Source organism: Porites lutea, chromosome 11, assembly GCF_958299795.1.
Source record: "Porites lutea chromosome 11, jaPorLute2.1, whole genome shotgun sequence".
In the NCBI taxonomy this organism is placed as follows: Eukaryota; Metazoa; Cnidaria; class Anthozoa; order Scleractinia; family Poritidae; genus Porites; species Porites lutea.
In genome coordinates this window covers 7,619,931-7,634,930 of record NC_133211.1, presented here as the reverse complement: position 1 = coordinate 7,634,930, position 15,000 = coordinate 7,619,931, and the positions used below count along the sequence as shown (strand labels likewise).

The following is a 15,000-nucleotide window of genomic DNA, read 5'->3' as shown; positions in this document are numbered from 1 at the left end:
TTCCTCTTTATGATATGAATCCTGGGTATAAACCATGTGTAAAGAACGTACGCTCTCGTAACCTCCTACTAATAAATCAATGCATCATTTGAAAAAGAACTTCGAGTACACGTCCAAAAAAGGTGTATACCATACCTTCGACAGACAGTCACAGGTATTTTAACATTGCTAATACGTCTGATATTGGCCCTTTATCAAAAAAAAACTACGAAGGTTGTTAACGATTGCAAGGGAACTCGACTGAGACCCTCACAGATGTTACAAGAACATTTCTGTACTAGTAAATCAGCCTTTTGATCTGCGAAGAAGAAACATTAAGAGGAGTTACCTTCGGATAAAGTAAGAACAAGCAAGCAGGATAGACCACAGCAAATCATTATGCCGCAATGGGAAAGACGACGACCAAATCTAGAGGGAAATTGAAATCAGACATGAGAGGGTGTGAGTAGATTACGAATGAAGAGCAGTTGACTATACTAGAATCTGCACTGACTTACACCTCTTTCCCCAACCCCCCACCCACCCCTAACACCGTCCCACCAATCCCTTGACAACACCTCTGACGGCAACGACGTTAAAAGATATACGTACTGACAACGTTTGCAATGAGCCCTTTATGTTTAAGGAAACTCACTCTTGGCTTACTACAGCCTTATTGCTCATCCGCTATTGGTTGATTTACGACCGCGTGGCCCTCATTTACTAGAACACCGCAGAATGTTTTTGCGCTGGTGCTATCGCAACTGCTTCACAAAGACAGAGGAACAGGTAACGTAGAGCTGCATCAGAGAATGTCCACACAGGGACACTAACTTCGAGAGCGTCGAGGAGTTGGGAACGGAAATGTACGAAAAGAAGGAATAAAGAGGGTGGGCCCTTCAATAAATTCAGTACTCTAGCCAGAAATTATAAGGGCACAATATTTTTTACAGCTCTGAACCGTTACGGAAGAAAATACGTACTTTTTCATAAGAAACCACGAAAGGAAGACTTGGACAGGTATGTCTGTAAGGTACATCAGAAAGAGATTCAGGTACGGGCTTCCAGCTAGGTTAGAGATGTACAACAGAAAACCAAAGTACACCAAGCTCACTACCACCCTGAGGAAAGAAAGAAAGAAAAATACTTAAAAACTCAAAATTCTTACCGGTACCACGCGCACATCACCCCGGGTATTGTTAAGTCATGGAAAGGAGGCGGCTCTGGGAGCTCTAATAATGGAGGCGCAGGGTCATCGCTGCGGGGAGGTGAGAGAGAGTAATAGATGTTTGTCTACCCAAAATTCAAGAAAAGACAGAATGCAGGTAAAATGGAAGCATTAAAAGACAGAATACACATGAAATGGGAGCATAAAATGTATACACATACAGTCAGAGGAAAGCGTGTTATTACCCGAAGCAAACTGGGCTCGAGGAATGACAAATTGGAGAAATTATTGGTAAGAACTAAGCGACAATATAATCCAAACTCACTTTTACACTACATGCAGGTAAAACTGTCAGGGAGTGTTCCTCAATTCTAATACAACACCAGTTGCACAAAAGAATTGCCCCCCTCAAAAAGCATATCTCACAAACTTCTTCGTGCCAAAAGCGTAAAGGTAGAATAAATGCCAGCTTGCAGCAATTACTACACGTGACCATTTTATTTTAGTCAGGCAATGCACCCAGTTTGTTGCAACTTGTCTCGCAATGGCGCGGAAAACTACGAGACCTTTGCATGAATCTCCCAGGATACATTGTGCAGCCTGTATAGCGAGGTTTTCGCAGTAACACCGTCAGTGAAACAAAAGAGCTTAGTTATCTTACCAATTAAACCAAAGAACAAGGGTTCGCTTGCGCATACGTGGTGTTCTCAGTAGGTCAAGCGGCGTGTGACGGATCTTGTGTGTTTCTGCTTCTGCTTCTCCTTGGTAACATTTCTTCAGTGAACCTCTTAAAGAATCTGAGTCCACTGTCACTCCACTCTTGTCGGCGTACGTCTTCAGGACGTCATGCGCCTTTTCCACTTCTCCCCTAACGAGAAGCCACCTTGCCGATTCTGGTAGCACCCTGTGGAAGAGAAAAATTAGCTTTAAATGGGTGCATATCGGCTCATGCTCAAGAAGACATAGAACTCTACACAACCCGAATTAGGCATTACTATTCATGCATCTTAAATTATCGACGTTAAATAGACTTTAATACAGTCAACTCTCTCCAAGACGGGCACTTTTATGACTGGCAAGAAGAGTCCGTCTAAGAGAGATGTCCGTCTTATAGAGAGTTAAATATGGGATTACAGTCGACTCTCTCTTAACGAACACCTCTATAAAGACCGGTAAAACGGACACCTAGAGTGGGTCCCTGCCTTTCTTTGCTTCCGTGTTTAACTCTCTTTAAGACGGACGGCCCTCTTAGACTAACACTTAGTGCCGGTCCCAAAGGTGTCCGTCTTGGAGAGAGTTGACTGTAAAGAAAGGCAGGGACCAACTTTAGGTGTCCGTTTTACCGAGATGTCTGTCTTATAGTGGTGTCCTTTAAGAGAGAGTCGACTGTCAACATCAAATTCTTTTCACGGTGCTCTTTTTCAGAGTGCGTCCTGTAAAGTGTGACAAAATGAAAAAACTGCTTAACATACATCCACAAAAGAAGAAAGAGAGCTGGCGGAAAGCTTGCCACGAGAAGCAAAGTTCGCCAATCCCGGATGAGGTAAGCCAGGAGCGCCATGATAGAGGCACCAGTCACCCAATAGAAGTCCATCACTTTCGCGCCCATAGTGCGATAACTGGGACCTACAAGTTCCAGGATGTACACGTAATGACACACAAAGAAGCCCGTGATGGAGGCTGACGTTCCAAAACGGAGGAAGGTGAAGAATGACAGGCAGTCCACCAAACTCGCCCCCAGGCTGAACAGTGTCTAATAAAAGTGGTGTACAGTGAAACTTCTGTTATTATTAGTGAGTTTACGCAACAGCATGGCATAAAGAAGACAATGGCACTTCACTTGTGTGCGACAAACGTGACAGGGCTATTACTTGCGTGTTTTGTCGTGATCTTCGCTTCCATTTATGTTTTCTGGTCATTTACTCAAAATTCTGTTAAAACGAGGGTGAAATTTGGCGGAACACTTTCCCAAAAAAACATTATGGCCACGCTTGTCAAACAAGGTTTTCCGTCTTCTCCCGTACTGTTGCCAGAGTTCACTATTAACGGAAGATGCGCGGTCAAGGGGGGTGCTAGGGGTGATGCGAAGAAGGAAAGAGGGGAGACTCCTTTTCATCGTCCTCCTTCCCATCACCCCTCGCGCTCTCTTCGGTCACGCAGTCTCGAGTTCAGATTTCCGACGTGCGATCCAAATAAGGTTAGGGTTAACAGTGAAACCGAAGTTAGTAGAAAACACAGCTTATAAAAGCCATAAAAAAATCTACAATGTGAACAATGGTCCTTTAGTTTACCGTGGGACAGGGCACAATCTTTTGTTTTGGGGGACAGACAGTGACTGAATAAAATAAATGTCACGTTTCTATTCATGAGTTAGTTTAAAATTATAGGAGTGTTATTCAATGTTGTGCAAAAGAGCAAATAAAAACATATAGCGAAGAAATCTATCGTGCTTCATAAATAACCATTGCATTTTATTAACCAAGGTGAACCTTCTCCTTTAAGACACCTCTATTCCAGGCCCGGGTTGTTCAAATGTAGGATCAGGAGCTATCCACCGAATAAATCACTATCCAGCAGCTAAGTGTTAAGAAAACCAATTGCGCTATCCACTGGATAGCGTTATCCGCCTTTTGAACACTTGGGGCAAGGACGTCCCGTCTGACACAAGTTTCCCTCCGATTAAAAGCCCAAACGATTTTTAAAGGAATTTCCTTCGTATGATACTGCCCCCTTCGTAATTCACCCCCTTTCGAACATAAGCCTTTTAACGATAGGTATTAAAAATAGGTATTTGACAGGATTTTGTAGACTTCGAACAGTCTCTCTTATTTCTTAGTCCGTCGAGCGAAACGCGAAAGAGACGATAATGTCCACGCGCGTGACAGAGGGCACGAGGCGGGAAATGCCCCGTCCTCATTTCTCGCAGTTGCTCGACGCTCGCGCGCGCATGCACTCCCCTCAATAAATCTGAAGAAAAAGAGAGACTGTTCGCAGTCTTGGGTGTTGTCTTTGAGTATCGTACGTACCGCAAGCACGGAGCACAGAAGCATACAAAATCGTCGTCCAAAGACATCCGATATGGCTCCAAAAACGAATGAGCCAACCAACATTCCAGCAGCATAACCAGCTTGCACATTTGCACCCACATGAGCTCTGTCACAAATCAGATTCCACTGCAAAACGAAATCAAGTTGCAAGGGAATTACCTTATTATAGGAAATAAACGATGCACGTTGGCAGCACGAAGAAAATTTACTTAACACAAAATTAATGCGAATTGTCCAAAAGTTACGTTTACATACATCAAATTTACGCGAGATTTTAGACAACAATGTGCGCCTAACTTTATTTTACGCGAATTTGCTGCAATACAAACTTCTCAACACATATCTAAAGAAAAAAACAGCAGCACTTCCAGCCATTGTTATCTCATTGTTATCATGTTATTGCTCCGTAAGAAGAAAGATTGAAGAAGTTAGCTATCCTTTCTAGGAAACAGATCAACGCGAAGACCAGTCGAAAGACATTTTTAACTCAATTCTTAAAGAAGAACTGTCAGACAGTGACCCCGAGGCGTTGATAGAGGAACTATGAGCAGACGAGGTTCTGTTATTGAAAGAAAGGTGCTGTAAAACAACGTAAATTAAGATGAATTAAATTAACACGATTTTTTCAAAATCGAGTCAATAGAGTGCATTGTTCATTTCCTATAATGAGGTAATCTTTTTATACTGTTCAGACGAATCTGTGTTGAAGACGTGTCTCATTAACTGTTGTTGCCTTCCATTCCAAGCTCAACGCATGCGCACTATCTGCTTGCCCATTTTGAGGTCGCGCAGGGGGGTTGAGGTTGTGTATCTATTTGGCCAGCAGTCCCTCAGGATGGTGGCGCTAGTGAGCATTCAGTTACGAGCGAAGGAGGAAAACGCGCAAGAGATCACGGTCTTCTACCTCGCGATTTTGCCTCTCGCTCACTCCAAGGTACTCTCACTCGCATCGATAACTCGAACTCTCGCTAACTCGACTACAGACGCTATGTAGTCTTTTAAATGTCTTTGTTAGTAACGTAATTGTTTCCATTGGAGGTAGCTGGTTATCGTGTAAACAATCTCTGCCTAGGGAGAATGCCGGCTCTGGAATGAGTTATTGTGGGATGAATTCATTATGGTTACATTCGCTCTTAAGTCAATCGACAAAATCTTAGTGTGTTACCATTCAAATAAACCAAAATTTATTGAGTAGGGTGTATCTCTAAGGATTTCACAAATTCGCAATTGCAAAAATTTGTGAATTTTCACTCTGGTGAAAAGGTTAATTTAACTACATGTACATGTATACGTACCTCGGTTGCTGTGCTGATGAATGGTCCATCAAACGCATACTCTGTACAGTTGTCACAGCACTTATTCTCAAGACACGTGGTATTTGGGGTGACACAGTGGAATTTAGGTGTACCAGTTATGAAGTACATTCCAGCTATATGAATGCCACTGGGCACAATGACAAGGGCGCAGGTTGTGAAATAGATAAATTTTTGCCATCTTCCGAATTCGCATACCGTCTTGATGATGTCATCGAACTGATGTGATGAATCCTTTTCATCTGCCATGCTACAAGACAAAGTACATTTACTCATATACCCATTAACAAGATTAGCACCTAATTTCTCTGTAAAATACCACTGCTAAAACGCAGAAGAAGGTTCAGACAATAATGATGGATTTGATCTCAATATTGACAAGCTTTCTGCCTAAAAAAAATCATCAATGCCTTTAATAATGTTTCAAGAACATGAAATGTTATTCATGCTGTCAATGATAAAATACGGGAATCATCTAAATCTGATCTTTCAGTTTTAAGCACTTTAGAAGTTGTTGCGGAAATACCGGCGATGTCACCTTCCATTATTCGTGCTGACTATAATTCTTACTCAAGTTTTACTAGAAGACCTAGAGGGTTAAAAACAATCTGGAGGTTTAAACTTCACCGCACGTGCAATCCATGATGACAAGGCACATGGGTCAAGAAGACTACCACTGGGCAAGCGAGGTCGTGTTTCAAGATAAAAGGTGAATCCCAAGTCTGAGCCACGCCCAGATTATCCTTTCTTTAGGGATTTCAGGGGTATGAATAATCTCCTCCGCATCCGCTTTTAGGGTCGTCACGCAACGCTTCTCTCCTAGACGACCCTTAAAACGGCTGCGAAGGGGTAAGAAATATCCCCACCACTTTCGAATAGGATTGCAGCGGGTGCAAGACCTTGGTACTCACATAACCTCTCTCGGTTCAAACTTGTCAAAATGAACTGTGCAAATCATCAGTATCCGTAGAGCAGGGTTGACTTTACACGAAAGCATTTCACTCGGGTCAAAAAAAGCGTTCGTTGTCCGTATTATTTTAAGCTATGAGAGATCACTATAAGAGCTTCTCGTTGGACAATAAATTAAAGACTACCACACCATTTATAAGGGTAGGAGTCTGGGATAGCGTACCGAAATTGAGGAATTTGCGAAATTTGATTTAGAAAATGGTATTCAAAGGAAGTTGGTCACTGTTATGAACCCCTCCCCCATGTTATAGGCACATCTACCTTAAAACAAAGAAACCTGTGCATTGAAAGGAATTTGATTATTATGACCTTTTGAACCTTTATAATAAACTAGTAAAATTAATGCAAAACGTATTTTTATCCTATAGCTTGTTTCGAAGAACTTTTTCTCGTCCATTGTATTTTTTCTATAAGCCCCTCCGTTGATAAGTCCTCCTAAAACCCCTTACAAATTTGTATACAAGCCCAGGTCTTATAAGCGGCAGTTTAGGGCAGGAGGAAGTTGAATCATGTGTGTCATTGGGGGTGTCGACGATGTATCGGCGGCCACTATCTCGGTCAACTGTCGGTCGACATACGGCTCGCCTTAACGTAGAAGGTTGTAATTTTAATTTATTTGGAAAACAGTCGATGTATCAGCTGGTATAAGACTCCAAATAAATGTTATCTCGTCTTGTCTATCGGTCGAGTGTCAGTTGAATCTCGACCAATAAGTGTCGCTTAGTCCGCCGCTACAGTCTATCGGTCACTTCTTCGACATTTCACCCACACTTGGTCGACGTAACGGCCGATACCTCGATCGACTTTCGGTTCTTGATACCTTGACTAGAGTACGGAAGCAAAATTGCAGTTGAATATGGCCAAGCACAGTGTCCCAGCGGTAGACCTCCACCCCCAAAATTTCTATAGTAACCCCTGTGAAAACTATCCGTTAAGCGTGGGGGTCTTACAGCAGGGTTCCACAGTACCAGGGTGTTCGATACAATCGTTGTTTATAAAGCAGAGTGTTGTATAAGGATTTTATTAAGCCTCTGCCATGGATAGCCCGCTTTTTCAAATCCATCCAGTTCTTGTCCCAGCCAAAGCGAATGCAACATCACAATAAGGAATAATCGCAGCTCGCGTGCATAGGTTATATTACTCGTGGAGTAACTTGGCAAAGAAATGTAAGAGACTGTAAGGAACTACACAAAAAGCGGCCTTTTTTGGCCTGCGTGCAGACGTCTTCTTAGTCCTTTGTTGCAACGCCGTCTGCACTGCGTACATGCAGTTGGAACGGCTATTTTTCTTACCTGCTACTTTGGCACCAAGTCAGCTCCTAGCCTGCGAAAACAGTCGCTCCCAAGCAGTGAACCAAGTATGTGCCGGTATGCTGCAAACAAACAATTATCTGATCAGTCACGCGACCTGTCAGCTTTATTCATAGCAGGATCACATTACTGTCACGACAGTCATAGAGTAGCCTCCCACGCAGACGTTCTTAGGCGTTCGTCACTTGTTCCTACCCCACTAACGTCTGCTGATTTGAACGGACGAAAACGTAGACCGATCACAGCAGACTTCCAGATCTGATAAGTGCACTTTGGACATGGAGAAATTTCGCGCTTGTTAGTGGGGCAGGAACGCGTGCCGAACCCCTAAAAACGTCTGCGTGGGAGACTAGTCATAGAGCTAACAGAGAAGAATCCAAAGGTCAAGTCAATACTGTATTAAAAAACCCCCACGGGGGGACTCCGGATTTCAATTGACGGGGATGATCCAAGAATTTTTTGGGCTTGAAATTTTCGATTTCCGAATTTCTTTGGGTAGGAAAATTTTGGCAAGTACTTTTTGGATGGCTTGATTTAAGCAGGGATTTTTTTGGGGTATTCAAAACATTCTGAAGATTCGTGATAGTTCCAGCGTATCCCGGCCGCGTAGCTCCGCTGGAATTTTTCATGGCCCGGAAATTAGGCATGGGATTTTTTAGGGTTAAATTTTGGTCCAAGTATTATGTTGGCTTTTGTTTGAAGCCCTAGGGATTTTTTTTTTTTTTTTTTTGGGGGGGGGGGGTTTGATTTTTGCCCCCAGTCGATCATCCTTGTCACTTGAAATCGGGAGACCCCCCCCCCCCCCCGCCCCCTTGGAAAGAACCTGGAAGAAAAGCAAAATCCTTTCGAAATAGTACCAACCGAACAAGTAGGAACTTTACCGGTAGATTTTACGACAAGTAATGAAGAGTTATCAAATTAACCTAAAGTTTGCAAATGGGGCCAGCCAAATAATGGTAGAAAGTTCGTCTGACTTATCCGCACGGCCCTCGATTATGCATGCAGCACGGCGATTTAGCTTGTCTAAGTAGGATTTACTACCCTGACCACAACTTTCCCAAACGACTGCGGAATAGTTAAATAAGGGTAGAACCATCGTATTATATTTAAGCAATAGAAAACGTTTTCCGTGTTTGCACAGCCTGATATAAACACGAGAGGGGTTGGGAGAATTCGAGACAGTTATGCAAACCCGAGACGAAGTCGAGGGTTTGCATAAGTGTCGAGAATTCTCCCAACGCCTCGAGTGTTTATATCAGGATATGCAAACACAGGAAAAAAGTTTTCTATTGCTTTTACAAAATAACTTTCTCGAGAGAAAACGCAAAACTCTTTGTATGGCACTGATTAAAAGAGAAATTCTTACCAGTCGCAAAGTCTTGTCCACGAAGTTTTGCACGCGCAATCAGTTCTTGTTTTGCAAAAAGATGCTTTCCAAAATACGGACTTTTCTCGCTTAAAATGTCAGCTTGAGCGAAAAAAAATCGACATACCTTCTTTGTAACGATTTTCCAAGTTTCAGCCGACGAAGGAATGGATAAATAAAGTAAACTTGTCGAGTTTTGAAGTCGAAATCTTTTTCAAATTCGTGCTTGCGTGATTAGCGCGCGAAAACGAAAACATCTTGACGCCACAACCATGTTTACATACTCTCACGCAAACAGTCCTCTCGGCCAATCAGAGCGCCCGTACTATCTTAGTTATTTTATAAAATGTAATACAAGTTGGCTTAGGTAAGACTTTCTTAGCGCCGTGCAGTAACGCCAAGGCGTATACAAGTTGTAAAATGGTGTATATAGGTGTAAATAAGGTGTATACTTCTGTATATAAGACTATACAAGGTGTGGAATACATACATACCGTAAATCCTCTATAAAGCCCCCCTGGGGACTCATTTAATTCAAGCCCATTTGAGGACTGGCTAAATAGAGACCACTGCGGGAGGCTTATTCTGAGAGGGGGAGGCTTATTTACTTAAAAAGGATGATGGTATCAGTTCTCCATAAAGAACTAGAATACAAAGAGAAAAGCTCAAGTACAGGAAGGTTGGAGGTCATGCAGCCGAGGTTCAGAATCAAATCTGAACTTCCAGTTGGTAAATTAACCATCCTGGATCAGTCCAAGCGAAGTTTTAGAGACGTGCTTCATTAATACAGTCTAAGAATAATTAAGGTAGGGTAGGGGGATTAACAGAGAGAGGGGCTTATTAACTTTACTTTCCTGAAAATGGGGGGGGGGGGGGGGGTGCTATCAGAGGGAGGGGTCTTGTTTGAGAGGGGCGCTTAATAGAGCATTTACGGTAGTCAAGTACCTAGGTGCATACATGGAGAATGATACATGACAATTACTCACCGAAACGGAAGGTGGCTAGTGCTAGGTATACCGCGCCGCGAAGCTCGGTAAATAACTTACGCTCGTAACGTACGCGAGTTTGGCGTCGTTTGCTCGAAGGAACTGGAGGTGACTCAGTGAACATCAATGGATTTTCGGAGGTTGAGTAGCCAATCAGAGCGCGCGAAAAACACTATCCACTGTTTTAGTATATAAACTAACGGAGATAAAAAACATGATAAAAAGACTAAAAATCTACTTATATATATTATCAATACAGGATATAATAATAAAACTATTCCTAAAACGATCTGTCTTGCATTTAGTTACGATGAACGCCTGTTACACCTTAGAGCATAACGTGACGGTCCACTGAATGGTATTAAACTGTTCAGACGGTGTTCAGGGTCCTTCATAATGGTGTCTAAAGTATTGGTGACATAGCCCTGTGATGAAATCTACAATAGGGACAATGTTCACCAGTTCAACAGCCTCGTGGTAGGGCAGTCCTGGGCATATTAACTCGCACCATCCGTTTTTAGGTACTTTGGCCGGGCATAAAAACGGCAGGTGCTGCGTACGTAAGAACATAGCGTATACAAGCAATGTAAAAAAGGACATATCCTGCCGAAGAACTCCTGATCTCTCTAACTGCACTAAAAAATACAGACGCTTTGACGCTTTCAGTGATTATGTCACTAATATGTTCTTTCCAAGTAGGTTGCTCGATATGGTCAGACCTGGAAGTTTAGTACTAGTCACTCTCTCTGGCTCATTACCATCTACAACAATAAGCGAAAACTGGGGCTCATCCTTTACAAAAGATACCCTGAGCTCCTTACACTTGTCGCTTTCGAGTTTGACTCTGTTCTGCGTAGATCACTACGCAACTATATCCGTGATCTCCTGAGAGTGGATAGTGTTTTTCAGCCCAACGATTGGCCATGAAAAACTCGCGCCAGTCACGAGCAAAATGGCTTCCTGGTTTGCTACCAGTTATATCCAACAATGGAGGATGGGCTTGGATCCAATATAAGGTTGAGCGTGAGACTGGGTATGTGTTCTGTCGAATTGCACTGTGGGACTGTTTTAGGGTCGCTATCACTTCTTTCATTGGCTGTTACGAAGTTGCGCAGGATTCTGGGAAAAAATTCGTTCCCCAAAAACATTACCATAGAGCAATTTTTACATAACACCGACCCAGTCCCAAGGCACGAATTCTAAATGGGTAGTTTGAATAGGGTTTTAAAAAGAAGAAAATATATTTAAAAAAAAAACATGCAACTAACTTGCAAATAAAGCGGTCCAAAGGTAGCAGAAACTGTTTAATGTCACTTAAACTTGCAGTCTCACCAATGTAGCTGCAATTTATCTTATTCTGTTATCATCTCACATTTAGTACTCGCATTGTGATTAGTCAATTTCGTAGGCTGGATTAAACTGTGCGGCACGCTCAATTTGGAAAGTTCCTTTCCCGCGCGCCTAATCAATCTCCTTTTCTCGGTCCATACGGCAAGATACAGATCCTCGTATTTTCTTTCGCGCCTGGGTCGTAAATCAAAGAGGAAAAGTTCAGTCCGTTACTTACAGTACGGACTTTGAACTCGGTTACTAACAGGTAATTACGTTTAACGCAGAAGAAAGGCGGGTTTAATCAATGGCAGGGGTATCTTTGCTTAAATTTCTACAGAAAATTTAGTCTAAATAACGGTAAGGGTCTCGCTAAGAATTTCCCTCTGGCTAAAGAGCATCCTGCAAAAACTTTCACAACTTATCTTATGAGATTTGTTCGTTACGCTTATGTTTTTACTGAGTTCTTCTATTACTTCAAGAGTGATAATGTCTTTCTTTTTTCGTTTGTTGTCATTTTCAAACAACTGATCGTACAGAACACGTTTGGACCAATAAAGTCATATTTGGTATGAAGTGTTTTTTGAGCGAAATGGGTGTAAGACGAACATTCTAGAACACAGGGAGTTCTCTGTACAGTTTCTAGAGGGTAACTGTTGCCAGATTGCTACAGGCCTAAGCAGCAGTGATCAAGACACGACGAAACTAAATGGTAGTCTTTGCTGCTTCCTTTTTCGCCGCCCCCCGTGAAAAACATTCAGACCCCAAATTATATGCACTGACATCTTCGTGGACCAACAACGTTGTAGCCATCGAGTTCCGTTTGTTTCTTCTTAGTTGGTATTCAATTCCATGTCGCAGTCGTTGTAGGAAAACCTTGAAATCAAGTGACAAGTAAGTGCATGATGGACCCGCGCGGCATTATTCTGCGTGCGGCGAGGTTGCTAGGTAACGTCGCCCAAACAAATCTTTCACTTTATTTCTCTGGTAATGCATGGTCTGTTTAAACATTCTTGATAGTAAACCACGTGTGTCACTCTGACTAGTCCTTTAAGTTACCTTTGTTGTTCGAAGACGGAGCCGGATGTCATAAATAGAGTTTAATAAGTTCATCGCTCACAGCAGAGGGTGTAAGAACTCCTAGATCCGTGAAAAGTAGCGTGATGTAGGAGGGTGGAGTATAATCTACCATAGGATGGTTACAAGCACCAGACGATGAGCTCTCTGAGTACTGAACAAACCAGCAAAGAAAATACGTTAGTTATACTGAGTTCCCATTCCTCCCGCTCTATTTTTGCTTGAAGAACATTTTCATACACATTACACCGGTAAAGCTTCAACATGAAATAGCGTATTCTCCATGCTGTCCTGCAAACTATTCCGATCTGTAAAGGTTGTAATGAAACGAATATACTTAAAAAATTAAAACAGCATGAGACAGCTTCGTAGAGAAGAGGTGCGTGTCAGCTTGAATGAGCCAATAGCGATCAAGTATCACGCTCACCTTCAACCTGTTTGGGACATCTTCTCGGTTTGAGCGGGTCGATTCGAACAAACTCAAAAACTTCCATCACCACATAAAAAGATTTATATACAAGCGTGGCCATAACAATCAACTACCCAGCTCACCTTGAATCTATTTGGCACATCTTCTTGGTTTAGTGGGTAGAGGCGAACAAACTTGAAACTTTCCGCCACCACATAAAAAGGTTTATTTACAACCTTGGCCATAACAGCCATCTGGTAAGTTCCAATCTAAGGAAACACATGTAACAAATACCCTACTCAGCAAGCAAATGTTCAAAATAATGTTAAAATGCTGCTTAATTAAGGTACGTTTAACCCCATGGCTGTTTATCGTCTTTACATGCAACGTTTTAGACGATTAACCCGGAATTATGGAACTTTCACTCCAAGTATGGCACATGTACATAATAGAGGTTGGTCTCTTAATACGGGTATCCTCAAATTAATACAGAATTTTTTTTTTCACAGCTTTATTGGGTGCTCCTCTAGTGATATACAATATAAATTTGTAATACAACACATACACACACACAAAAAAAAGAAAAGAAGAAAAAACCCAAAAGGGGTAGGTGCAACAGGACTAACGTTCCATGCGAGGCACCGCCCCTAGATTAAGACCTAGGTTAAAAAAATAAAATGAGTACACGAACATTCGTACATTACGAGTGGCATGGGTACGTAGGGACTAGTGTCCACGTGCAGGGGTAATTGATTTCATATACCCGCGAAAGGTGGGTGCTCATTAATTTGCGACATTAATTAATTTGACTTCACAGTAATGATCACAATCGACACACTGAAGATATTCGGGATCAAACCTGACTCACTTTGTTAATGATCCCACCACTCTCTACCACTCCCTCAGCACCAACCAGCACCAAATCAACCTTCTCCATCATGTAACTGAAATTTAAATCGATATTCATAAATACACATTACGCTGCAGTTGTTGTAGCCTGTACACAGATGTTGCTTTCCATTTCTATTCGAAAATCGACGCGCACTCGAGTACTGCGAGAGCGAGAACGAGGGCGGAGCGCGAGAAAGACAAAAATAGAACTATTTTCTCTTTTCCCTTCCCCCACCCCCATGCGCAAGCGGGCAATAAATCCCCAGCGGTTTTTATTTTCATACGCGCGCTCAACAATCCATAAAGAGAAAAATAATAGAGGGTCTGTGAACAGATTACAGTTGTTCAAACGGTGGATAATGCTATCCACCGGACAAATCTCTATCCAATGGTTAGTGCAAATGGTTTCCCTAATACTTATTATCTGCCTAGTGATTTATCCGGTGGATAGCCCTGTCCAGCTTTGGAACAACTGAGGCCAGGTCCCAGTTGTTCAAAAGGTCAATAACGCTAACAACCAGATAAATCTCTATACAGTGGATAGTGCAATTGGTTTCCCTAATACTTATCCACTGGATAGTGATTTATCCAATGGATTGCCCCGTCCAGCTCTTGAAGAGCTAGGGCCAGGTTTGTGCGTTGTTTATTTTTAATGTAGCCTGAGATAACAGCCGACCTTTTGTGATGCCACCACTGGTGAAATGAAGTCTGAGGAACAACTGCAGAAATTTCATACTGTTGATGTTCACTACTCAGATCTGGGTAATGCTTGTTATTTATGCCAAGAGGGAGATCTGTCTCAATCAATCAGAAGCACTACCCAGATATGGGAAGTGATATCAACAGTGCGGAAATCTGCAGTCGTTCCTCAGACGTCATTTGGAGAGGTCCAGTGGTGACAAGGCGAAATGTCGGCAGTTTTCTCATGTTAACATAACATTCTTTTAACCCTGTAGGTCCTAATAGTGATCAACATCAATTTTCTCCTAACGATATCCATACACTGTCAAGAGATAAGTTATGAGAATTAATAAAATGAGCACCAAAGACAAAAGGCCTTGATCTTACATTAAATTCTCTCAACTAATTCTTAAAGGAAATGTATGAAGACCAGTTGGGAGAATTTGTATGTTGATATTGAGACTTAAAGGGTTAA

At 42.2% G+C, this 15,000-nt stretch overlaps 2 protein-coding genes across 3 annotated transcripts in view; both read right to left on the bottom strand.

The window, feature by feature from the left end:
- The window catches only part of LOC140952116 (organic cation transporter protein-like), a 43,507-nt gene extending 35,569 nt beyond the window's left edge, over positions 1 to 7,938 (bottom strand). The window contains exons 1-7 of the mRNA XM_073401542.1: positions 7,769 to 7,938; positions 5,490 to 5,757; positions 4,174 to 4,320; positions 2,620 to 2,900; positions 1,809 to 2,051; positions 963 to 1,100; positions 329 to 408 (exon numbers count right to left, since the gene is read on the bottom strand). Coding sequence (XP_073257643.1) covers positions 329 to 408; positions 963 to 1,100; positions 1,809 to 2,051; positions 2,620 to 2,900; positions 4,174 to 4,320; positions 5,490 to 5,756 — 1,156 coding nt within the window. The 5' untranslated portion in view covers position 5,757; positions 7,769 to 7,938. The remainder of the gene's footprint in view (positions 1 to 328; positions 409 to 962; positions 1,101 to 1,808; positions 2,052 to 2,619; positions 2,901 to 4,173; positions 4,321 to 5,489; positions 5,758 to 7,768) is intronic.
- Positions 7,939 to 11,476: 3,538 nt separating this feature from the next.
- LOC140952577 (translation initiation factor eIF2B subunit alpha-like) overlaps positions 11,477 to 15,000 on the bottom strand; it is a 9,884-nt gene continuing 6,360 nt past the window's right edge. Inside the window, exons 8-11 of one of the 2 annotated variants that reach the window (XM_073402005.1) lie at positions 13,822 to 13,897; positions 13,097 to 13,222; positions 12,527 to 12,698; positions 11,477 to 12,343 (exon numbers count right to left, since the gene is read on the bottom strand). In XM_073402005.1, the coding sequence (XP_073258106.1) occupies positions 12,555 to 12,698; positions 13,097 to 13,222; positions 13,822 to 13,897 (346 nt within the window). In that variant the 3' untranslated portion in view covers positions 11,477 to 12,343; positions 12,527 to 12,554. Of the gene's footprint in view, positions 12,699 to 13,096; positions 13,223 to 13,821; positions 13,898 to 15,000 lie in introns of both variants that reach the window. The other variant, XM_073402004.1, reaches the window with a different exon arrangement.